The sequence below is a fragment of the Macrosteles quadrilineatus genome, unplaced genomic scaffold (assembly GCF_028750875.1).
Source record: "Macrosteles quadrilineatus isolate MER2022 unplaced genomic scaffold, UCM_ALF_1.0 Scaffold_2__2_contigs__length_208266976, whole genome shotgun sequence".
Classification (NCBI taxonomy): domain Eukaryota; kingdom Metazoa; phylum Arthropoda; class Insecta; order Hemiptera; family Cicadellidae; genus Macrosteles; species Macrosteles quadrilineatus.
Window position 1 is genome coordinate 126,690,446 of NW_026542595.1, and position 26,733 is coordinate 126,717,178.

Here is a 26,733-nt window from a genome sequence, read left to right on the forward strand (position 1 = left end):
TCCCTATCTCAACATAATGTCACTAGAAAAGTAACCGTGAAATACACTTTACATCAATTCTAGTTTAACATCTAGAAGTGGAGGAGAGTACCATAATTGAGGGCGTGAAAGGTATCACGTGTATGTTGGTTTTATAGGTTTATTTACGAATGAACTGGGATATGTTGGTCAATACGCTACATTATACCTATAACCTCTGGCTAGTATGTTTGCTGAGGTGTCAAGGGTGTTGTGCTAACTTACGAGTCTTTGAAATTGTTTTGTGTTGGTTTTATTCCTGTATGTTTATATATCAAGCTTATTAATGTAGAGCTTACCCGATGGTGTTCATCTTATTTGGCTTGGGTTGGAGCTGATGGTAACAGCGAATTAAACAAAAACTATGTATATTATGGCGATGTGCCGCTTTATCCTCTTTGGATTATGTCTCAATGTAAAAAAAAACCTGATGCCTGCAGTTTCCGAACGTGATAAGCTCAAAAGGCCTTTTGTATACAAGAGCTAACATATGGGGATGATATGTAAAATTATCAGTACTAGATGGATTTTTACTGTATTCAGTTTATATTCGAACAAGTTACTACAACAACGGTAAGAAAACTGTCGGTTTTACTTAATGCCAATACATATACCGTTTTGACATACTGCAGCAAAAACAGCCAATTTGAACGGTTATTTGTGTTTTCTAAGCTGTTGATACATGTTGTCTAAACATGCATGTTAGCATTTGTTTGTACGGAATTGACCCAATGAAAAAATACATTTAGAAATTAACTCACACTAGAAAATTAACCAAGGATTATGACATCCACCTACCTACGTTGGTCAAAGCTATCACTACGTTACATCGCATTACAACCATAACTAATTTGCTACACGAGTATGAAGTTACATATGGCTTTATAATCAAGAGAACCCATTCTTATTTCCTACATACTATTTTTTTATGTTTGGAAGTTGATAGATTTATTTTCTTTCATTTGTGTTGTCGTAAGGTACTTAAAATGAAAACCATGTAACTTCAGCCCCTGGGGTCAACTCCCGCCAATTACTATTTTTAATCTGCTACATAATAGTTTTGACATAACCCTGGGTTCGGAAACCTTAATAGTACTTGGCCTGAGGAATAAAAAAGGAGAGATGTCTAAAGCAAGACTACTTGTCCATGCATTTAAAATGCTACTTAACATAAAACCATTCGTTATTTTACTCATTAGCTAAAATAGTACCTTACGACAACACAAATGAAAGAAAATAAATCTATCAACTTCCAAACATAAAAAAATAGTATGTAGGAAATAAGAATGGGTTCTCTTGATTATAAAGCCATATGTAACTTCATACTCGTGTAGCAAATTAGTTATGGTTGTAATGCGATGTAACGTAGTGATAGCTTTGACCAACGTAGGTAGGTGGATGTCATAATCCTTGGTTAATTTTCTAGTGTGAGTTAATTTCTAAATGTATTTTTTCATTGGGTCAATTCCGTACAAACAAATGCTAACATGCATGTTTAGACAACATGTATCAACAGCTTAGAAAACACAAATAACCGTTCAAATTGGCTGTTTTTGCTGCAGTATGTCAAAACGGTATATGTATTGGCATTAAGTAAAACCGACAGTTTTCTTACCGTTGTTGTAGTAACTTGTTCGAATATAAACTGAATACAGTAAAAATCCATCTAGTACTGATAATTTTACATATCATCCCCATATGTTAGCTCTTGTATACAAAAGGCCTTTTGAGCTTATCACGTTCGGAAACTGCAGGCATCAGGTTTTTTTTTTACATTGAGACATAATCCAAAGAGGATAAAGCGGCACATCGCCATAATATACATAGTTTTTGTTTAATTCGCTGTTACCATCAGCTCCAACCCAAGCCAAATAAGATGAACACCATCGGGTAAGCTCTACATTAATAAGCTTGATATATAAACATACAGGAATAAAACCAACACAAAACAATTTCAAAGACTCGTAAGTTAGCACAACACCCTTGACACCTCAGCAAACATACTAGCCAGAGGTTATAGGTATAATGTAGCGTATTGACCAACATATCCCAGTTCATTCGTAAATAAACCTATAAAACCAACATACACGTGATACCTTTCACGCCCTCAATTATGGTACTCTCCTCCACTTCTAGATGTTAAACTAGAATTGATGTAAAGTGTATTTCACGGTTACTTTTCTAGTGACATTATGTTGAGATAGGGACCATACAAACGTAGGTATTTTAAACCTTTGGAGATGAGTGTAAGATGAGTCTTATTAGCAGTATAAATCATAACTATAATAGTCATTATACTGTCATAACTACGCCAAAGTATTGGTAAACATTTACAGTTTTGTTTTTGGGATTAAGAGTATGGTAGAGATCATATGTCTGTGAATGTATAACAAAGTAAGCCTACACAGTAATTATACTATTAGTCATAACAAACATAAGTACGAACCAGAAACACTAAACTGGAAGGTACATCTGACATATAGTAATTGGTGTCTTATCGTACAATTATTACGTAGCCAAACGTATCATGGACGTAGTTTGGTCATTACATTTCGATTTGGAGGAGTGTAGCTAGATAGTCCTCAATAGTAGTAGGTACCATTATGAAAGATTTAGCATGACTAGATACCATATGGCTAACAATTGAGGTAAATGCACTGCTTTTCATTCACATCGGGTAATATAATTGAAAGTTATCATTTGATAAGCAGTTCTTTTTACATCTTTAGAGTATACGTTGAATATCAGTAGTTTTTGTGTTGTAAAAGAGGCTTTTTTATTTATTCAAAGTATATTAGAACCTCGATAACAGTAAAAGGAGCTTTACATAGGACTTCAAGTGTACCTATTTCATAGAATACATATCAATCTAAAAGACATCTCCGTTAAAACTATTGCTTAACATTAAGTATTTTTCAACACAGTGTCAACTTAAAAGAGTCGTAGACTATAGCTATAATACATTCATAGCAAATAGCCGTTTTCAATACTTTGAACATTCGGTATAAAATGCTATAGGAGAATGTGTTTACGATAGGCTTCACAACCCTTATGGTAAATGGGTTAAAAGTAATAGAAACCCACCCATTTATCAATAAACGTGGACTACATTACATTCGTAAAGGTTCTTGACTAAAACAAACATATTTAATCGGACTCGGGGCAAATAAAGGGCTTAGTGAAAATCCCGAATAACTAGATTTTAGTTAATAAAACACATGTCTCTAAAGACTGGACTCTGCTATTGCACAAGACGATAATGACATTTTCGCGAGCGCAGAAGACTACGTTTTCATGGCCGTAGGAGTCGACGTTTTTGTGATGACTATACTAACTTACATATTATTATTATTATGCATATACAAGTTTCCAGAGAAATCTTCAAGATTTAGCTATCATAGCGAGCTCGTTGTTGTACTACAGTTATATGTTATTGGTGATCGGTGGTTTAAATGTAGGTTTATGAATTAACTATCAAAGCATGTATAAATATTTGACTTTACGTATAGAAAACGTGTTCGGTTACACAATAAGAGAGTAATGTAGTTTAAGGACTGTACGACAATAGCAATTATATACAGAAAATAAGCTTAACCACTATCAAAATTACCTCCAAACGCATGTGATTCTCGAACTATCTTTGTCTACACTGATTTTAGCCTTCAAACATGTGTTATAGCTCTGTGTAGTATGTTTTAGGGTTGATTTAAATTGTAGTACATGGTAGAAATCACACTCTAATATTTTGTATTTTAAAATAATTGCCTGTTTGTTATGGTGACATACAGTATGGAAAGAACTGCTGTATTGTAAACAACAACGGGGCATTCAAATTAGTGGGTGTTCGGATTATGGAGTTACGGAGGTTCTACTGTATGAATAACATAGATCTTGCAGTATAACGGCAGAGTGTATTTGATATTTTTTATCAGAATTAAAACATATCTACCTTTCAACATATGTTAATATTTTACTAGCTGTTGTGGTTTGCCCATGATAATGGGTTAATTTACCTTACCCGGTCCGATTTAGTTGTTATTTAATATAACTAAGGTTTCAACGTCTGTTACATCAAGATGTACCGTTGTCAAGAATATCTGTTTTTCAACGGAAGTCAATCACTTGAGGGTCAATCAGGGGGCTTTGTACCTACACATTACACTCATAAATCCTTGGTAGGGTGTTCTCATAGACAGCTGTACTGTTTAATATTACTATCACAGGATAACACTCTGGGTGTCAGTGATAACGTCACCATTGTACCTTTTATTAAATGTGGGCTAGAATTTGATTTCTCACTCAATACAGTACCGGTTTCACATCCCAACCCATATTATTCACAACACACAACCAACACACATCTAAATATCCCTAAATTAGGCCTACCTTCACACAGCTATTTTCATTAATGTTACTTTTTGTGTACATGTCTACCTGCTCATAAGTTCAAGTACTGTTGATATAATTAATCAATTTCATGTAAAGGGATACTCAACCAGTGGACAAAGGCAATTTAACTATTGTCTTATTTTATGGTTATTTCTTTGAGTCTGTCTGGAACCTTTTTCAACACATGCATTAGTTATATTGTCTATCGCATATATGCCATAGGTTTGTTAGGCATTACCAACTAGAGGTTGTCAGTGGTTACTTTTCCCATTTCTTGGTCATTAAAATACACCTTTAACTACAGAAACATTTACTGTAAGCGTACTATTTACTTTGAATGATGAAATGGTTGTAATTTCAGAGGCATAAAGCCTTTAGGTTTCAAAGAAACAAGTAAATCCTCGTTAAATATCTACAGTAAAGGCTAGTTTACAGGTTACCCATCATCGAGGACAAAGTGAAAGAGACAGGATTATACCTAGTTAAATATGGTTAGTAAATTATTTACCCGCTTAAGAGCGTTGATTATAAAAGGTTTTAATGTAGGCAATAGGTGTCTCAACAGGGTGATGGAATGAATAAACAATCTAGATATACAGAATAATAAATGGGATAGAAATAGGTATGCAAGGTACTCAGTGATGAGTAAACAAGGACCTGATTGTGAGGTAGTGCATAAGTTACGTAAAATGTGTTTATTGATCCGTTGAAAAGTAACTGTAAGTTAAATAATTCAACAAAATAATACTTCCTGTTACGTCAGAAAGGAAAACGCACTCTGATAAGAGCCTCACAGATCTCAGTTGTAAGATGAACTTATTGTAGGGTATACTCAACAAATGTGATGGTGTAATAGTGAAAGATGTATACAGTTCTCATATTTTACTACATTAGTGTAATCTGTTTTGATAACAGGTAGTAGTGAAGACACAGTTAATAAGTATGATCAGTGTTTTAATACATTAATGTAGTCTGTTGTAGTGAAACATTAAGTGAATCCCAGTGTCAGTTAGTTAGTTTCAAGTGGATAGTATTCCACAGTCAGAAGGTGAGTCTTTGAAAATTGCCATTGATTAAACTAGTTAAGTAAGGTATGAAATTAACTTGGTAAATTACTCATCCTTCAAATGTTTTATAGAGGTCATGTTTTGTTTCTTGTCGTTTTAGTTATTCAGAACAATAATTCATCCAATCACAAAAAGAAGGCTACAAACCATAGAAATAAAATGTCATACACACTAGTGCTCCGGTGTTCTAACTAAACAAACTTCAGATTTTACAATAAACTTGTTCTGATATATGGCATTACATTAAAGCTGATTAATTTGGTGGGGACATATTACACTACCATTTTTGAAGTATTACCCCAACCGGATATAAAACAATCGGTAACTGATAGGGTTTTAAACCCAGTACCTCTGAGTTAAGGTAGTACATAACTATGTTTACATGCAAAGGTAGCTATCAACAGGTGTTATGCCGAAAAGATGACGTCACTCGTATATCGGATAAACAACACTCTACAAATGTGATGGTATATTAGTTGGATGTTTTAAAATACAGTACATGTAATAGTGAAAGTACGGTGCTTAAGTTTTAATACATTAATGTAATCCGTTTAATAGATAAATTACAAGTTACAGGGATACGGGTAGGTTATTAAAAGTTACCGTTGATTAAATCGTTTAAGTAAGGTTATCATTACTATAGAATCATTTTTACTAGCTATTCTGTTATTCAATACATCAATATACATAGCCAAGGCATGTTTCGTCGACACTAGCGCTCCAGTGTAAATTAATAGACTTGTTTTAGTAAAAAGTGAGGTAATGATACGTATGCATTACGATCTTGGCGAAAAAGTGAGGTTAGGTCACTTAGCGGTAACAGTTGGTGGGAAAGCCTATGACAGTTCCTACGTGCACAAGTGAGGTTATGTTACAGATACATACAGTGAGGTTATGTTATTTGGAGAGAACAGTTAGCAGGAAGGCAATTTAACTTGCATATTAAGAACTATACAGAGCATAGTTAGACATCAAACATTTAATACACTCATATATAGAATTAACAGTATAGTAACCATTATAGTGAATCTTATATCAAGTATGTTTTATACATTCATTACTAGGGACTTGTTATTTTAAATTAAATACCATCGACACTAGCACTCCAGTAATGAATTAATAAACTTGTTTAGGTAAAAAGTGAGGTTATGTAACGTATGCATATACAGTACGAGGTCACGTGATCAGCTAAGCTTTAACAGTAGTTGGAAAGACGCTGGAGCTGCAACCTGGTGGAGAATTTGAAACTATAACAACTGATACAACTCAGAGTAAAACATAAAGTGAGGTTATGTTACTTGGTGGGAAAACAGAGGTTATATCACATATACAAGATCATGTAATCAGCTAAGTATCGAACCCATTAACCTCTAAGCTAACCCCAATCAGGTTAGAATCGAACCCGTGAACATACAGCGCTAACCCAACAGGATTAAAATCGAACCCGCTAACCTCTAAAACTAACCCAACCGGGTTAAAATTGAACCCGTGAACCTCTAAAACTAACCCAACCGGGTAAAAATTGAACCCGTGAACCTCTAAAACTAACCCAATCAGATTAAAATCCAACTCGTGAACCTCTAAAACTAACCCAATCAGGTTAGGATCGAACCCGTTAACCAACCCAACTAAGTTAGAATCAAACTCGTGAACCTCTAAAACTAACCCAATTAGGTTAGAATCGAACCCATTAACCAACCCAACCGAGTTAAAATACAACTCGTGAACCTCTAAAATTAACCAAATAAGGTTAGGATCAAACCATTTAACCAACCCAGTCGAATTAGAATTGAACCCGTTAACCTCTAAAACTAACCCACCCGGGTTATAATCGAACTCGTGAACCTCAAAAACTAACCCAATCAGGTTAGGATCGAACCCATTAACCAACCCAACCGAGTTAAGATCCAACTCGTGAATCTCTAAAACTAACCCAATCAGGTTAGAATTGAACCCGTGAACCTCTAAAACTAACCCAATCAGGTTAGGATCGAACCCATTAACCAACCCAACCGAGTTAAGATCCAACTCGTGAACCTCTAAAACTAACCCAATCAGGTTAGAATTGAACCCGTGAACCTCTAAAACTAACCCATTCGAGTTATAATAGAACCCGTTAACTAACGCAACCGGGATAGAATTGAACCCGTGAACCTACAGCGCTAACCCAATCAGATTAAAATCGAACCCGTTAACCTCTAAAACTAACCCATTCGGGTTAAAATCGAACCCGTAAACCTCTAAAACTAAGCCAATCGGGTTAAAATCGAACCCATTTACCATTCCAATCGGGTTAGAATTGAACCCGTAAACCTCTAGCGCTAACCCAACCGGAAATAACATGTTTTGTGGTTGGTTAGAGTCGAACCTGTGAACCTCTAGCATCAAGGACTCACACTACTCCTACTACAACACAACACCATACAAGAAAAAAACACCACAACCAGAAATGAAACGTTAAGTGAATAGTTAGGATTGAACCCACAACCTTAGGCTCATATACAAACAGTTAACTACAATACATTACAAAAGATCACGCCAACCGGATATGATACAAACTATGGTTGGTAAGGATCAAACCCGTGAACCTCTGAGATAAATGACTCACGCTACTCCCGTTACACTACAACAACATACTAAAAATAAAAATATCAACCTGACAAAAAGGGAAGCAGTTGGTGATTGGTAAGGATCAAACCCTTCAACCTCTGGGACCATAGGTTTATATACAAAAGGTTAACTATAATACATCACCATACCAACAAAAGAAAACACCCCAACCGGGAATGACACGATTGGTGATTGGTAAGGATCGGACTCATGAACCTCCAGGATCATAGGTCCACATTCTAAACAAGTTACTGTAACTACTCCTACTACGATACTAAAACTCAAAATATCACCCTAACCAGAAGGGAAGCAGTTGGTGGTTGGTAGGGATCGAACCCGCAAACCTCTGAGATCAAGGACTCATACTACTACTCATAGTAGTATATACTACTCCGTTTTATACTCCGTTTTTTATACTCAACGGTAAAGTTCCGCTTAAGCCCTCTTTCAGCTATTTTTAACATTGGATACATGAATTATCATTTGTTTCACATTTGTTATGGACTACTACATTTATTTAGATATGTATGAAATAAAATAAAAATATAATGTTTTTTTACACACCCTGTATATGTAAAGTAAGGTTGTCATTTACCACTATAAACACTGTATCTGTAACTGTGTTTAATAATTGAATAGAAATAACTACATTTACGTAAAGTGAGGTCATGGCGGGAAAGCAGATGGCACAAGAGTGAGGTTATGTGATTTGGAAATACAGTTGGGGAGAGGTTAATTGGCGAGATACGTATACAATACGTAGTGTGAGGTTATGGCAGGAAGGATTTCACCTTGAAATTATGTTTCACAGCTGCGTATGTGGTCACAATTAAGGTTGTTGAACAGTTGACGACTACAATATATGTTACAACTACTTCCATAGCTGGATGGCTTAGACATTATCCATCACCTAGGAGGTCCGAGGTCGATACCCGGTCACACTTTTTATCCTATAATTAATTTGGTTTGTTAAGTACCTATATAAACAAATAAGGTTACGTCAGCTGGCGGGAACGACTGGCGGGAAAGCATACATACAAATAAGGTTATGGTAGGATCAGCTGATCAGATGGTTTACCTGAGGGTGTCACGTGATTTCACCTCAAGTACTGCCACCCCTACTTGTGTATGAGGCTGTGTATGAGCCAGAGGTTCACGGGTTCGATCCTTACCAGTCACATTTACAGTATTTGCTGAGTTTTATTTACATATACCTATATACTACAGTCCATAACAATGACAAAGCAAATTATAATTCCCATATCCATTGTTTAACCGACTGGAAAAAGGCTTAAGCAGAACTTTATCATAGAGAACAAAAATGGCCTTTCTAAAGGCCACCAATTGTTGAACATATAATAAACATTTCATAGATATTATGTATTGTTGGAATGATGGTTAATCTGAATAATGTTTCTTCCTAGCAGTTGGTTGTGTATAAGACTGTGTATGAGCCAGATGTTCACAGGTTCGATTCTTACCAATTACCAAACGTTTCATTTCCAGTCGGGGTGATGTGTTGATTTTTAGTATGGTGTTGTATCATAGTAGGAGTAGCATTAGTCGTTGATCTAAGAGGTTCACTGGTTCAATCCTTACCAATCACATTTACAATATTTGCTGGGGGAAGTGAGGTTATGTTATTTGGCGGGAAAATAAAAAGTGAGGTTAGAACACATGTGAGGTTAGACCACGTGGAAATTCTAGGGCACGGCTTAAGGAAAATACTGCTCTCTGATTGGCCTAGAGGAAATGTTTCTCTCTGATTGGCCTAGAGGGAATGCTGCTCTCTGATTGGCTAGGGGGCGTGGCCTAGAGATAGGACTGCGCTCTGATTGGCTAGGGGGCGTGGCCTAGAGAAAGGGCTGCGCTCTGATTGGCTAGGGGGCGTGGCCTAGGGGGAATGCTACTCTCTGATTGGCTGATGGGCGTGGCCTAGGGGAGGGGTGGGGATGAAATGCTGCTCTCTGATTGGCGGGCCCAAGTACAGCGTACCCTACTGATATTATCTAGATAAAAGAACGAATTACCCGATACGAGGAGCGTGGACCGGACAATGGTACTTCCTAGGTGCAAGATAACCGCTATGACCACACGTAATAAACTGGTAATCTGTAACCTCATCCTGACAGCTCGGTGATTGCAGGTTAGAGTTACTGCTGTCAGGTGATGTGTAGTAACTAAGGCGTTTTTTGTATGTGGGTAAGATTTTATACACATCCAAGTGTTACAGTGCTTTGCCTTCAAATCTGGAAGTTGCTGCATTGATTATACCATAGAAAAAACAATTAAATACAGACTGTCAGACGTGGTGCGATTACCAAACGTTCTGGCACACAACGCTGGGAGCGCCATCTAGTTATGGCATACGCGCTACGTAGCTATAGGTCTCGCCACCCTAAGTTGAGGCAGCCCAGACGGACGGGCAGGGTCATTATCGGCCGGTCCCGCCCAACCCTTTATAATCCGATTAGTGACACTTCCGTGAACGCTCTAGTTCCATAATTGTCATTAACAAAGTTAAAAACCGATGTATAAATTTAGTCTTTTACATTAATAACGTCGATTTAACAAACATTTCCGTTTTTGTCCCATCAAAATCGGACAATTTTTACGGTTTTTGGATTTTGGGATCTACACTACTTTGTTTTTTGTTTATAGCTCACAAACCGTAAACATTGTCCGATTTTGATGGGACAAAAACGGAAATGTTTGTTAAATCGACGTTATTAATGTAAAAGACTAAATTTATACATCGGTTTTTAACTTTGTTAATGACAATTATGGAACTAGAGCGTTCACGGAAGTGTCACTAATCGGATTATAAAGGGTCGGGCGGGACCGGCCGATAATGACCCTGTCCGTCCGTCTGGGCTGCCTCAACTTAGGGTGGCGAGACCTATACATAGTGCTCCCAGCGGTGTGTGCCAGAACCTATGGTAACCATGATAATCGTACCACGGCTGACATATTTGATTTTTTTTGTAAGATTGATTTCAGTTCATGATGCCACTTTTTTGGGCTATCAATTAATTATGACATCTAACAAAAGTTCTATTTTGGATAGTAACAAAATCTGTATCTGGTCGGTTTTTACAAAAATATTTTTAAATTACCAATGTGGAAGATACATACAAACAACATTGAATTTTAATTGTTCAGCATAACTAACCACAACTTAATTAATTATTATTTATTATTCCAATGAGGTCTTACAGCTCAAAACTTGTCTGGTATGAAATTCTGAAAAACAAGTTTGAGATCTTCCTTTAGACAAAATATGTTTAATTATATTTTTCCAAAAACAATAAAACGAGTGTGTACATGTACCTTTAGAAAGATTCTTCACGTATTTTTTATTGAGTAACAATATAGATTATTAAATTTTACTTCTGTTCTGTATTTCAGTTTTAATTTTAAGTCTTTTATTTCCGATAGGCATATTAAACGTATGTATAATATTGTGTGATGTTAAAATACTCATAGGCATGTTTTTTGAAATTGTTTTCTATCTTTTAAGCCAATTATTCTGTTCTTTATAGTTATAAATATCAAACTGCGGCCATTTACATTGTTAGATTGCAACTAAATACTGATTTATAATCAAAGAGGTGGTAAAAATGTATTATGTGGAATCCCCCGAGATGAAATATTCATTTATTAATATGGGACCGAAGAACAATAATTTATTATGATATTTGAAATTTGTTTTGACAAAGGAAAAAAACTATAATATTCGTAGTAGAGATGTTGAAACACCCTGTACAATGAATAAGTTTTGAACCGACGAATGAGGGGCACTGTTTGATTCATTCTGTCTCATAACATTGTCAATTTTAACTACTATCATAGATTAAAGAGTAGACATGTATAGTGTCAAACGAGGTAACTCACATAGGGTTCCCCCACATAGAGGGTCCCTTTGAGATATAATTGATTGATGTAATTCCCTTTTCTTCATTATTCTATGGTACTATTAGAAACATAGAACTAGTGTAAAAGGTGTTCTGCTGTAATTTAACCGTCACAAAATTACTACCGGTCTCTTAAATATAATTTTCCAACATTCCGAGTTGATGAACAACTTGTCCGACTGTCTCGATTATTTCCTGTTTGCCGGAGAAAATAGAACGAGAAACAAGATCGGTTTGTTAAATAAGACATAGAGCAAGTAGAGTGGTTGTAATACATCAAACGCGGAGTTGAGGCGACTGTGATCAGATAATTGTTGTAATTACTGCTACATATGTCACGGGTTGTATAAGATCTTGTACGTGCTTCCATAGACTTAACACTCCAGGAGCGCGAATAACTCCGAAAGGCACTGTTACGAAAGGATGCTAGGGCGAGACGCTGCACAGATAGAATCTGTAAGGGCTGGCACTGCACCAAAAAAACATATGTATGGCCATGCACTATTCCGAAAGACACTGTTCCAAAAATGAGTTTCAGAACAGTGTCTAGATTTTAAAACGCACTTTGTAGATTTAAAATCTGTATGTATCTGCTGGAGACGACTTCAAGGTTTATAAACAGGACGTTATATTGTTTACTATTTTATTCTTGTTATTAAACCAATTTAAACACGGTTCAACTAAGTATAAAAATACTTATGCCAATCCTTTGGGGTTCCAACCAAAGGGGAAAGTACTCATTCTAAAATATACTCTTATAGAAGAGAGAGCCTTTTTAATATATCAGTCATATTATAGTCATATTATATTCATTATAGCCTATATTCATTAACCTACGTATTTTACTACGACTAATAACATAACTCATGATAACTCAATTATACTATATTACCATTAATATAAATTACCCAAAATTTCAATCTTTTATTTTAAACGATCTCAGCAATCCATATTTCATCATACCTTGAACAAACAAATATCCTCTGAATAGCCGAGTGGTAGTTGTGCACGTTATCATATCTAAAGGTCGCTGGTTCGATTCTAAATGGGGTCAATTGCGGACCCAGTTGCCATTGATTGGGATATCAGTCAATACGGCTACCTAACATTAGATAGAAAAAGACCATTGTTTAAGCTACACCCTTAAAATTGCAAATGAAAAGTGTAAATAAATGCTTGCATTTTCAAGTGCTCCTCTACAATTGCTAGACGAGATGACCAGACCCTGCTGTACCGGGATGACCAGCTGATGTTGCCTCATCGCGCCATTTCTTGCACCCGGTCAGTTTTTGCCACCAATGTAACGAGCTATATTTTACAGCTGTTGCAAGTATTCCCGCCTCCTGAGCTGCGTTTGGACATACAATGTCTGTAATTATCTCAAACGGTCGCGTCAAAAATACCCGGCGCGCAGCTTCCATGGGGAAATAAACCACTTTCAAATAGTAGTAGAAGTAGGTGATGGCTATTGGGGAATAATAGATTCCTGGATCTCTTCATTTGGTTACAATAAATACACTTTATTGTATCCCAGTATCCATGTATTCATGTACTATATTCTTTTTTAGCTGTATGCTTAGTTCTATAGTTAGTATTGTGATATTGGTATATTAAAGGTACATATTGTTCTATATTTTAATTATAGTCGGTCTTGGGGATAGCTTTTACTTGTAATTTCTGTAAAATGTTTATAGTAAGTGAAACAATTTATTTTTTAATAAAAATTACTTTTAAATAAAATTAATGTGATGCCCTGGAAGATGAAGTTTTTAAACTCACAAGAGAAAGTGATTTTTAGCTTAAATAATGAGATTTACCATGACTTAAAATAACCATTTCTATAAAACTCTTTTAGTGGTTAATAAATGATTGTTAATTGGTTGAACTGAAACAAATTATACAACCCAATGTATAGTTTTTAAAACCACCTCACAAAAATCCATTAAAGTTACCCAAAAAAACTCATCAACGTCATTTTTTCTATCAAAATGTGTAAGTTTTCTAATATTTTAGTTAGTTTATTATAGTTTTAAAACCTTCATTTTATAAATCCCTACTTCCACATAACATGATATACTGTTTTTCATTACCTATTTTAGTGGTAAATCGTCCCCTATTTGTACGTCTGGCGTAATACTATGCAATATTATACTCTCGATAATTTTAAAATTTTACATTTGGTTGGTGCATATGTAAAAATGTTAATGAATTATCGGTAATGGAAATAAGGCAAAGGTGGGGACTGTATTCACAAATAATGGGGTTGTACTTTTCAAACTGTTCATACTTAAAATGTAATTTGTAAAGTTAAAAAGTTAGCTTTTCTACAAGATCCATATTGACAACGCACGGCACGCTTGATGCATTTGCGCATGCGCGGTAAAGCAAGTTTGTATTTGCGTATGCGTGCAGCTGCAGACCGCCCTGCGCCGACTAGTTGCGCAATCGCTCATCTTACAACGAGTTGTTATGTGAGTAGTTGGTCGGTTTTTGTCGGCAAAGTCCGCGTAGTGTCGGGTGTCTCCGATAGAAGTCGGTCAACACTTATGTCATTGACCCGACAGTTAATGTAACAATAGGAAGAGTCATTATGTCAATACTTGTTTTAGGAGGGTAGGTTCAATCCTAATTTTTTAGGAAAACTTTTTGTTTGGGAACTCCTTCCTTTTAAACCCTTTGTGATTTCCCATCACAAAAATAAAACTAACATAAATACTAATAAATATCAAATTTTAATATTTTTGTAACAGCTTTGGAAGTTAAGTGTTTAAGGAGATTGCCTGGTAATCTGAAGACAGTCTGTTCAATCCTGATACAATACCGTATTTTTAATTGTTGAAAACTGGTCTCAGCTTGGCTAAAGAATCAGCTGATTTTATTCAGTAAAGATTGACAAATTAATACCTTCTTACTAAATTTTAACGCACCTAAAATTAAAATTCAGCTTGAGTATGAACCCAACTAAAATTAAAGTTGAGTGAGAATAAACATGATTAATCATTTAAAACTACGATACTCGGGTGAATGTCATTTATCATTGGACTCTTTGATAAATTTCTAATGGAACGGTTGAGCTATTCTTTAACCAAGCTACTACATTTAATTATTTTTCTCGCTCATTTCACTCAATTTAGGTTAAATACTTAATTAAGTATTCCTAATTGAATAGGTCTTTGCTTTTGGTGCAAGAGGGGTTTTATTCCTAGATGTCCCCGTGACTGGAGGTTAAAAGCTTTTACCCAAGCACCTGATAATTCTGTATACATCTTAATTTTAATCATTAACGTTTAGTTTCTTTGGTATGGTCATAAATATGCTAAAAAACTATTTCTAGTTATAGTTGAAATGCATTAACCAACGGGTAGAAATTTCCATATAACTTATAGCTTTCATTTAGTATTGGTGTCCATCATATCTGTATGTACGAGTATGTTACTTAATCGCGTAAAAACTACTGAATTTACTAAGCTTTAATTTTACAAAAATATAGCTACAGTACTATACAAGGATCAGTAGGACTATTCACGCTCCGGTATTGACCGAGGGATTTGCCCCTTTGGCTTTAAAGGTTCTGAAGTGAGGATTTTAAATGTATATGTTGATGTTCCCGATGGCTGCAATGAGAACACTACAATGTTTACATTTTACTGTGAGATTTCAATGCAAACAAGCAACTGTAAAATCCATTTAAATTACGATCCCACTCAGCTGATGTAAAAATTAAATAGATATCTAATATTTTGTAGAACCACGTTGCAGGTTTATTTATTCTTATACTTCGATAGTTCATTGATTATTGTTTTTAGGAGATGAATAATATTTTATAAACACATTTTTTTTAACAAAGAGATCATTGCATTTTTTGCCAATTCAAGAGAAACAATGTTCAGATTTACTTTTTCATAAATTTTGAAACCATAATTTTTTATTACAACCCCTAATTATGATGCTTTCTAATCTAGGGGTAGCTGTTACATATCTCTATCATTAACGTTGTTACTTGTAGATTTCATATTCTGGTAAAATAAGACCATTCACTCCCCAAGTTGTTGCAAATATATTAATGTTGTATTTGAATATGATGATGTGACATGATTTTTAAATAGTCTTAAAACACTCAGATTAAGAAAACAGTTGCTTTGTACGATTCAAGTTTAATTTCTAATATAATACAGTTTTTCAACTTAGCTCATGCATTAAATTTCCTTATTGAAAAAAAAAACGATTCTTTTGCCATTTTCTTCGATCTTCTTTTCTTGTAATTCCAATGCAATGTTCTTGTTAGGGTCCTCGAAAGACAAACAACTGTATATTCATTTTTTTCCGTTTTTTATATTTAGATCAAGTTTAAAGTAGGTAGTTTACATATACGTAAATTAGATCAATAGTTATGTTTGTAGGGGTGTTAGGGGATTTGGCAATCGGACATTGCACCCTACAAATTTTGTCCACAACTGTTAGTAAGATTAAAATATTTCTTGCATTTTATTTAATTTAAAAATATGAAAAAAATAATACTAAATCTAAAGATAATTATTCGCTCCTGTTAAAAAAAACAGTTAGTTGTCTCCCATTTCATCCTAAAAAAAAAATAAGTTAACTATTATTGATTGTTTAGACAAATACAGAGTGTTTATCGAAGTTAGTTAATGTAATATCGTTTTCATAGTATACTATCAACTATTTCCATTAAAAGTATTTTGTGTGTTATTTTTTTGCAAAATACCGAAGCACTTATTTTGTTCAGAAACGTTCCTTATTTCCCTAAAACTGCAAAACATATCTTAACCAGTCATAAAAAGACTAATCCCCTTATGACAGCCCAGATCAGGGGTTCCAAAGGTCAGGATGTTTTAGGGGGAGGGGAGGGGGCGTCCAGTGAAAGTAGCTTAGGTTCAACACTATATATTGTTGGGTGCTCAACCTAACTGACATACGGAATAATGCGTTCATATCAATACAGCTCCTTCAATACAACTATTCATATTGTTTTATAAACTGCATTCAAAATTGTTATTGACATAGATAGTGGCCATTTAAGAATTAAATAATTGATTAAATTGATTTTTGAAATGTAATAAGAGTTAGTTAAAAAACTTTCCAAGTTATGAACAAGTAATCTTTTATTAGGATGTTTGTAATACGTTAACTACTTTTTTACTTTAAAAGTGTAACAAATAGTTCTGTGTTTGATTTGTTGTAAAATGATAATCAACGTTACATAGTGATATGATTTCACATCTTACATTTGTTTTTGTTTTTTGTATATACCCTGAAAGAATAAAATTCATTTTATTTTTGGTTTGATATGGTGATCTATTCGCCTAGTCACATCAACCATCAGGCCCAATAAGCAATGATTATACTGTACTGTATATATATCATCGTTTTCTATTTACCATCTTGTAAAGGTTTTGAATATTACATTTTTAGAATAGGGAAAGAAGACTGTTTTACTTCATTTGCATAATGATCACAAGAAGCCTACCAAGACTTAATTTAGAATCGATATACACCAAACCACTTTATTATAAAATTAAAATTCGTAGCCCTATCAATTATTGCTTAGTCCTCAGGTGCTTAGTCCTACTTTTAATAAACAATTCGGTATATTTCTATTACTTCAATAATTTTTTGGGTAGATAATTGATACTCGCGTTTATTTCATTTATGAGTGTGAACAGATTTACCGGGAAACATTTAACTTTTAAACGAAGAATTTTACAAATTTAATTTTGTTTTCACTTCTTGATTACTACTAGGGTGAAATTGTAGATTTTGAAGTAAATCAGCAAAACACATGATTCATTAATTATTTTGTCCACAGAAATATTGAAAGTGGACAAAAGTTTAGGAAAATTGCTTTAATCTGTTTTAAGTTTATGTATTTTTAAGATGAGTTGTTCATTGCGTTTCAAGATTGATTTTAAAATAGGGCACAAACTTTATAACATGTATATTGTAGCAAAAAGATGCATTAATTAATAACGTCGTTTAGTATCTCATTAGTCTTTCTATCATAATCTTTTCAACAATTACTTTGCAATGAAATGTATTATCTTAATTACATATGCAATCAAATATCCTGAAATTGCTAAAAAAGGTTATAACAATGATTGATATAATTTAAAAGATTTATTATACTTATTTGAAACTGAAAACAATGCAACATAGATTAATATATTAATATATTAATAGAAAATAGGGTGCACAAAAGTACTTTGGCATATCCATTTAAAATTATCTTTCATAAAACAACAATGCAAACAACTTAGCAAAAATTTCCTTACGAAAATAGGATATAATTACAATTATTATATAACTAAATAACAACCCTTAAGAGTTATATTTTTTAGCATCATACATTCTATATACATTTTAATTTACTAAAACTACCTACACACTAATCAGATAACGTTACGTAGAAATAGATATCCAGTAAAAGAACTTTTGTTATAAAGCCTATCTTTCTGCAACATTAGGTGTATCTACAGCTCAACGGGGTCTAAACCGACAAGTCACATTGCCAATTTGTATTTTCCGTATTTAAAATTAAGTTTACAGAAAAGAAACCGAGAAACTAGTCGTGTCTCTGTAATAAATTACCACAAAACTAAATTTTAATATTAATTAAACGTGCTCAAATATATTTACAAATTTCATCTATGCCAGGTATACGTCGCTGTCCTGCTCCTGGCAGCTTCCATCAGGGGAGAAGATGCCAAGAAGTCAACCAAGAGAGGAGTGTTCGGCGAGGGACTGGTAGGAGGATACGGTCTTGGAAGTGGTGGATACTCTCTTGGAAGCGGCAGCCTAGGCGTTGGAGGAAGTAGCTATGGTCTCGGAGGAAGTTACGGAGGAAGTTATGGTCTTGGAGGAGGAAGTTACGGCCTTGGAGGAGGAAGTTATGGTCTTGGAGGAGGAAGCTATGGTCTTGGAGGAAGAAGCTACGGTCTTGGAGGAAGAGGTTATGGTTTGGGCTCCGGAAGTATTGGAGGTCTCTACAGCGGTCTTGGAGGCTACGGGGGAAGTTATGGTCTAGGAGGAAGTTCTCTTGGTCTCAACTACGGCTCCAGCCCCGTCGTCAACACCGTCTCTCACGCTGTTCCCGTTCCCGTTCCACACCCCGTACCTGTTCCTGTTACTCGTCACGTGCCTGTACCTGTTCCTCAAGCCGTCCCAGTTCCCGTCCCGAGACCTTACCCCGTCCCCGTCCCACAACCCTACCCAGTAACAGTTACGCGTCATGTTCCAGTCACAGTTACACGTCCAGTTCCCCACCCTGTTCCCCACCCGGTACCAGTCGCAGTTCCTAGACCGTACCCTGTTCCTGTTCCCCAACCGTACCCTGTAACTGTTACTAGGAACGTACCTGTTCCAGTGCCACATCCTGTAATAGTCCGTCAGCCTGTAGCTGTCCACTCTGGTATCTCTTCCTATGGTGGAAGTGTAGGATCTCTGGGATCTCTGGGATCATACGGTGGAATTGGATCATCCTACGGTGGATCCATTGGATCATACGGAAATGGTATTGGGTCATCCATTGGATCATACGGAAGCAGCATTGGATCATCCATTGGATCATACGGAAGCGGTATTGGATCATCTATTGGATCGTACGGTGGTTCTCTAGGGTCTTCCATCGGATCATCCTACGGACATGGAGGTTCCATTGGATCTTACGGAGGCTCTCTTGGTTCCTACGGAGGTTCTTCCTACGGTCACCACTAGACATAATATACGGTACGTAGCTTACTCATGACTCATGATTTCCTTAGCGTAGTTTATCATCTAATAACACAACCATATTTTATTTTAGATCAATTTAATATTCGAGTATCTAACTTCTAAACAAAGTGAGACTTGAAGTCTAAAGTTATAGTAAGTGTAATCACAATAAAATATTCTTCTTTGATGTTTATTCCCTAAAGCTATAGGATATCAATATGACAAATTATTTGCCCTAGTTACTAAAATAATTTATTTATTCCTTTGACTTTGATATGTGTTGTTTTACTTAGATAAGGTATTTTCTTTCAAAGACATCAGCCCAGAAGGGTAAAATTGCAAATCAGTTCAAGAAGCATTAAACATGTGAAAGAATGACAAAAGGTTTTCACAGAATATCTTAACAGTATTTCTTGCTTAATGTAACACCTTTTGGTTCAATCATGCTGTATTATGAGTGTTAGTGATTAGCGTAACGTTTAGAAAATCAGCAGCAAGTCCATCAACAAAACATTTTACTCATTCCAGGTTGCAAAAGTATTTCTATATGATTTCCATAACCATCAAAAATTGTTCGTTATAGTTGATGTAGAGTTGTTATTATAGAGCTATTTTGTTAGACTTCTCACAAAACTTATCTGTTTCAGGCCATATTGTCCGTGCCATCACCTCCTCTAGTATAGGCTCTCAAAGAAGTTAACCAGAGGACACCACCTGTGATTTTGTACTCAATTAGTGTTATTTTTATTTTAGTTACCATTGTGAAACCAAATGCTCAAAGTATTTATTAAAGGATTGTTTAAAATACATTGTTTACTTGATTCCAACCCTCCATGTTTTAGAGCTTTGTGATTGATTACCACTATGCAAGTTTCTGATAAAAGTGTTGAAATGTTTAAAAGACTAACCTCTGCAAACTAATAAAATGTGAATCATGATTAGGTTGTTCCATTTTTTTTAATGGCAGAGGTTTCACTAATTTTATTATATACTTACAGTTCATTTTGCCCTAAGACGTTTTTTTTTAAAATTTGGTGCTTAAAAGATTTAAGTTTGATTTGATTACCAAATAACACAGGTATATGGACGAACATTCTTTCTATACTTTTATGAATTTGATTAGTTTTTGATTTTGTTTTATGATTCGGTTAAGTCTTTTAAGATTCAAAATTTTGTACAGTACTTTTGAATTACATTTTAGGCTACGTATAATGCTGTGAAAGATGTTAACTGTAAATAAAATACTAATAATCAATGCATATAGAATGGTAATCAATTCTAATTTGTTAATTAAGTAAACTATAGCAAAAGTTAAAACATGCAAATAATGATAAATGTAATAGACACAAACGTAAACAGGTGGTACCGTTAATTAAACCAACAGAAAAGAGATAAAAAATCATGTCTTAGCTTTAAACCGTAAATTATAAACTGAAAATTCACTAATAGGTTACAGGAATTTCGTATTCAAATAAGCTCAAATCATAAAGTTTTAAATGCATACTTCCTCAAATCATAGTTTTATGGAATCCTTTTGTAAAATCAAATTTTTCTCCTCAGCCATTCGTCCATATCTTCTTCTAATATATAAAATTCTCGTGTCACAGTGTTTGTCTGCAAACTCCTCCGGAACGACTTCACCGATCGTTATGAAATTTGGTGTGTAAATTCTGTAGGTATGCGAATCGGACGTAAACTATTTCCCGTTTCGAAATTTTTAAAAGGGCTCCGCCCCAGTGGCTCTGGAGTTTCCCATGTTAACCTTATGAGAAATGGAATTAATGCATCTTAACAGCTGTTTCAATTAAACAAGTTGGTTCTGTTCTATGATGTTCAATAGCATTAAAGTTACAAGGATTACCAACAGGGTGCAGCACTTTTTTTTCTTTTACATTTATGACAACAGCTAATTTGCAACCAAAAGGTGAGTGAGCGTAGCGAACGAACTTCAACCTGGAGGCGAGTTAGCGTAGCGAACGAGCTAACCTGAAGGCAAGTGAGCGCAGCGAACGAGCTCCAACCTAAAGGTGAGTGAGCGTAGCGAACGAGCTCCAACCCAAAGGTGAGTGAGCGTAGCGAACGAACTTCAACCTGGAGGCGAGTTAGCGTAGCGAACGAGCTAACCTGAAGGCAAGTGAGCGCAGCGAACGAGCTCCAACCCAAAGGTGAGTGAGCGTAGCGAACGAGCTCCAACCCAAAGGTGAGTGAGCGTAGCGAACGAACTTCAACCAGGACGTGATTTAGCGATGCGAACGAGATCATCTTGAAAATTAAACGTAACGGTACTTTCTTTCCATCGGTCTGTCTTAGGGGAAACCTATAACTTAGGCGATACGAAGTTCGCCGGGTCAGCTAGTTTTCTTATAACTTCTTTAGATGAATAAATGATAAAAATATTCAATAAATTAAACAATATCTTTCCAAACACAGTTTAGTTATGTTTTTATTGTATTTCCATTATCTTATTTTCAGGTACAATGCAATTGAAAATCTCGCGCAAGGCAATCTTAATATTTGAGACTTTTTAGATACCTATTTACATGACGTAAAACCGCTATATACTAAATTTGGTTATATAATTTTTTCAAGTACCTATTTAGCATTACAACTGTATCCCAAAATTTATAGTTATACATAATTAATTTTGAAGGGGTAATTTTGTGAACACAGCTCCTCTCAGAGTTGTTCACCAATGTTAACATGTTTTTGTTTCATTTTAATGAGCTCACTCTAAAGTTGTGCAACCCTTAAACTATACATGAACCTAAGTGTAAGGGGATTACCCCAGTGGCCCTTAAATTTACTCGAATAGTAACCCTATAAATTTAAAAATCTATGTATTAATAGTGACTCGATGTGTCATTTTTAACCAAGTCATTACATAGTCCTTAAATTTGACAAAGTCCCTTAATGTACCTCGATAGATACATTTTAAATACTTCCAAACAAATAATATTCCTTACTTTATCGTTTCCTCCTGCAGAATAAATTCTGCAATTACGAATGATAAAGTGTGTCAGCAATTTGATTCACATTTTCCCCCCACTAGCTTGTCAACAACCCTTATCATTGGCAAGCGTTGGTAGTAGCTATGGTATTTATAAGTAAAATTAAAAAAAAAATGCAATAACACTTATGAACTGTAATTTTTTACAGCGTTGGGGATTTTACTCTTTGTTATTGGTCGTAAAAGTTGTATAATGTGTTTTTTTTTTGTTTTTTTGTTTTTTTTTGGGGGGGGGGGGGTATTTCATTGTTATACATTGTGAATTTTGTGTTTCATAATTTGTTTTTTGATATTTGTGCTGTTTTCTCTTTATATGTTTCAGTAGATTATTTTCAGCCTTTTTTACATAAATAACGTGTTAAAAAATATTTTTCATCATATTGCAGTTTTTAATAAGTTACATGCGTTGCGTGTGTAATGCAGCTATTATTCTTCCTACGGAGTAAAAAGCGTTTCCAGTCCCTAGTGAGAAAAGTCAGCCGTTGTTAACTTAGTTGTAAATTTCCATTGTTGCCAATCACGGGTATCGAATGTTTTGATCGGCTACAGATTAATTTGCATTATTGTGAATATTTTGACAAACAGCAGTTTGTTTGCATTAGCAAAATCAAAAACAAATTGGAAATCGTTTGGAGAGGCTATCTTTAAAAAAAAATATTTTAGTGTTGTAACTTTGTTAGCTTAACTAGTTGTTCAATATGACGTAAATTATAGTTCTTCACAAGGGCAAAAAATTTCTTTTCTAACATCGCTCATTTTCTGACCTCGCCGCGATCATAAAACTTGAGCTCGTGTCGAAAAGAGTTACTTTACGCCGATGAAATATACTATTTAATAAGTAATTGTTCTTTATTTTCAAATACTGTATAGGCTGCATTGTTAATTTTCGTAGTAAGGTGTTGTCAATGTTACTGGATTGTTAATGTATTATAAATGCATGCAAAGTTCAAGATACGTAAAATTAGGTTAGTCACTTGTACATGAAAGCATCGTATGTATTGACAGTTTTGGTGTAAAAAAAATAATTTTAATTAAAAATTTTAAAACATTATGTGATTATAGAAGTGTTAGACACTGTGCACATATTACAATTTAGATTGTGTATGAATTTCAAGTCACAAATGTATTTCCTATATTCATTCAAAAATTGTACTATATTTTAAGTAATTTTGTTTTAAAAATTGATTAATATCGATTACTGTATTGAATATTAAGCTAGATTTCAATAAAATATTCGTAAATATTAGATGTATTTTTATTAGAACAAATATAAGAAAAGTCCAACAAATAATAATATAACATTTCAGAACCAGCGTCATAATGAATTTAAAAAACTCTGTTAGATCATAAATACAGCAATATATCGATACAGTAGTAAGAAATTGAATATTTGTAAATTTCCGAAATAAACTACATGTAAGCTCACTAATACATAAACTGAAATTGTGATAGAAATTCGACATATTTTTATTGTTCATTTTTATTTTCCATTACCAACTTGAACGCCTGCATTTCTTATTGCGACTGAGAATACAACAATGCTAGACATGGGAGCTTATCAACGTTGAAGGCGCATTTAAAAGCAACAAATCTTAAAGATTTTGTTGGTAGTGAATTTGTAAATTAATGTTGGAAATAAATTAGATTACACTTGCTCTAAGAGACATTGATACAGTATTTAAGTCCGAAACATAAGAATTAATTTCCATAATAAAAAAAAAAAAAACTGTGAGTTGATATCAATTTGCTTACACCATTATCCTAAGCAAATCTATAAAAATCTTCAATAATATTAAAATAGTTATCCTCCGCAATTGTGCATTTTTTTTATATCTGCGTAATTTTACAGGTAAATTTGACAAGTTTATGATCTACCTTTGTGTTAAATTTCAACCCAGAGAATTCAGTATTTTTGCATTTGGAAACAAACATGGACACCACCTCTTGTTTATAACAAAATAAATTATAATATATGATGAAAAGTGGATTAAAATATTATTTCCTAACCTATTCTCATAGTTTGGCGAATCATAAGATGAATAATTGTTTATTTGTTCATTCCTTCGTCATTCATTTACTGAGTCATTTTCTCCATTAGATGTACTAAATTATCTGTGAATGTCAATAGTGAATAGAACAATAACAATGTCGTTAGTAACTGAGTTTGAATGGTAGTCATCTGAATCCTTGCTAAAGTTTTGAATCTCTATTCATCTAGTGCTCGAAACATTTTTGTGTAAGAAATCTAAATCGACAAAATATGGTAAGTATTCGAAGCACCAGTAATACAGTACTGTACTAGTTTTAATCTATATTCTTTTTCGTATTATTTAATTTACTTTCTACAATATTATTCTGCCAGTCTATGTTTTTATCTCTTATTTTTTTGTGTTTGACAATAATAGTGTAATACGGAAAGAATAAAAACTAGTTCTTATGGTTTTCTGGTATTTTCTGTTTGTGTTTCTTACTGAAAACCCCCATTTTGTTGATGAAAAATAATACATGGACCGGGCATGAACTATTTAAAAATCTAAATGTAAAAAAAATCTCGAAAATTGTTTGCTAAGACATCAATGCATTATAACATGAAGATAAATTAAAATTAATCAATTTAGTGTAATTTAGTTCATGTTTGCGAGCAAGTAGCATAAATAATAATTATGCAAATATGCATATTGTCCTTTGTCGACAACTTTGGGGGTAGTTAAAGGTAGTGTTTTGAAAATATACTACGCAAAATAAATATTCATACAATGCTAAAACATTCTTAGAAATTTAATATAATCACTTTTTTAACATTCTCGTATTCTTTCCTTTGTTGTATTTCCCAAAACAATGACAATGCATTTTGGAAATGATTTGAAACTGGAATGATTGAGTAACGTATGCAGGCTTTAATAATGCAATGATTAATTTATAAGTTTAAGGATACACAGCTCATTGTTTATATTAGGCTATTTTCGTTTCAAGTAGGAACAGCACAAAATACAAAATGCAATAAATATAAACAGTAACGTAAAATGTCGAACTGTGAAGTAACCGGAAAATGAGATATTTTATATACAAATTTTTACACTTGTAAAATAACATTGTTTTGTAAACTAATACAAGTACTGGTAGTATATACCATTTACTAGCTTCATACCTTTTCCCGCTTCCTTGCAAATGTAAATACATATAAACACGAGTTTTAGTATAACTTTATTCAAATATAGCCTAACCAGCCATAGCCTATAATATAGCCTAAGTTTCCATAAAATAAAATGGTGCAAGGAGAGGAAATTTTATACAATACAATATAATAATGAGCTGTATGTGTAAAATGAAATCAGTATCGTATATCAAAATAAATCTTTAAAAATTTGAATCAACTGTTCATAAAAATACAATTATATACACTACACTACAATGGAAAATAAGATTTTTAAAATGATTATACAATTAACTAGCTGATAATCTTCTATTCTTCCAATTCCTTGTACATGCATTAAAATCACCTTAACTCACTGCTAAACTTAATGTTTACCACAACAATGTATCAGCTGTTTCTTATCCAACATAAGTAAGTCATGCAACTCAAATGCATTTATTCAAAACTCCCCTCTCAAATATTTTTGCATACTACAAGTGTTTTTCTTTGTAATATCTTCCAACATTTTGGAAGGTAATCCATTCAAAAGAGATTATTTCAATTCACATGCTCTATAACTACCTGTGTACATTATCTATACATTTCTGATTTCTTTTCTGCATTATGTTACAGATGCGTCAACTGTATCCACTTTTCCTGTGTTTGGTCACATTAGATCTCGTGGTATCATTGGTAAGTTCAACAATCAGTTGAGAAATAAACCATGTGTTTTATCTCGAAACTCTTACCTGTGATTCGCAAAGATGTGGAGTCTAAAAAAAGAATAATTAGGTTCTTTAGATAGACTGTATAAAACAGTAGCCCAATCGTGATCATTATAGAAATTAAATTCTGTCTCCTTGTATG

General features: G+C 34.1%; 1 protein-coding gene across 1 annotated transcript; it reads left to right on the plus strand.

The window, feature by feature from the left end:
- The first annotated feature begins 12,421 nt into the window (after positions 1–12,421).
- Positions 12,422–20,526, plus strand: LOC128984868 (keratin, type I cytoskeletal 9-like). Its single transcript, XM_054404238.1, has 5 exons — positions 12,422–12,454; positions 13,188–13,279; positions 14,608–14,611; positions 18,671–19,741; positions 20,374–20,526. Exons 1-4 carry the CDS (start codon positions 12,422–12,424, stop codon positions 19,727–19,729), a joined length of 1,188 nt encoding a protein of 395 aa, XP_054260213.1. The 3' UTR covers positions 19,730–19,741; positions 20,374–20,526.
- The last annotated feature ends 6,207 nt before the right edge of the window (positions 20,527–26,733 follow it).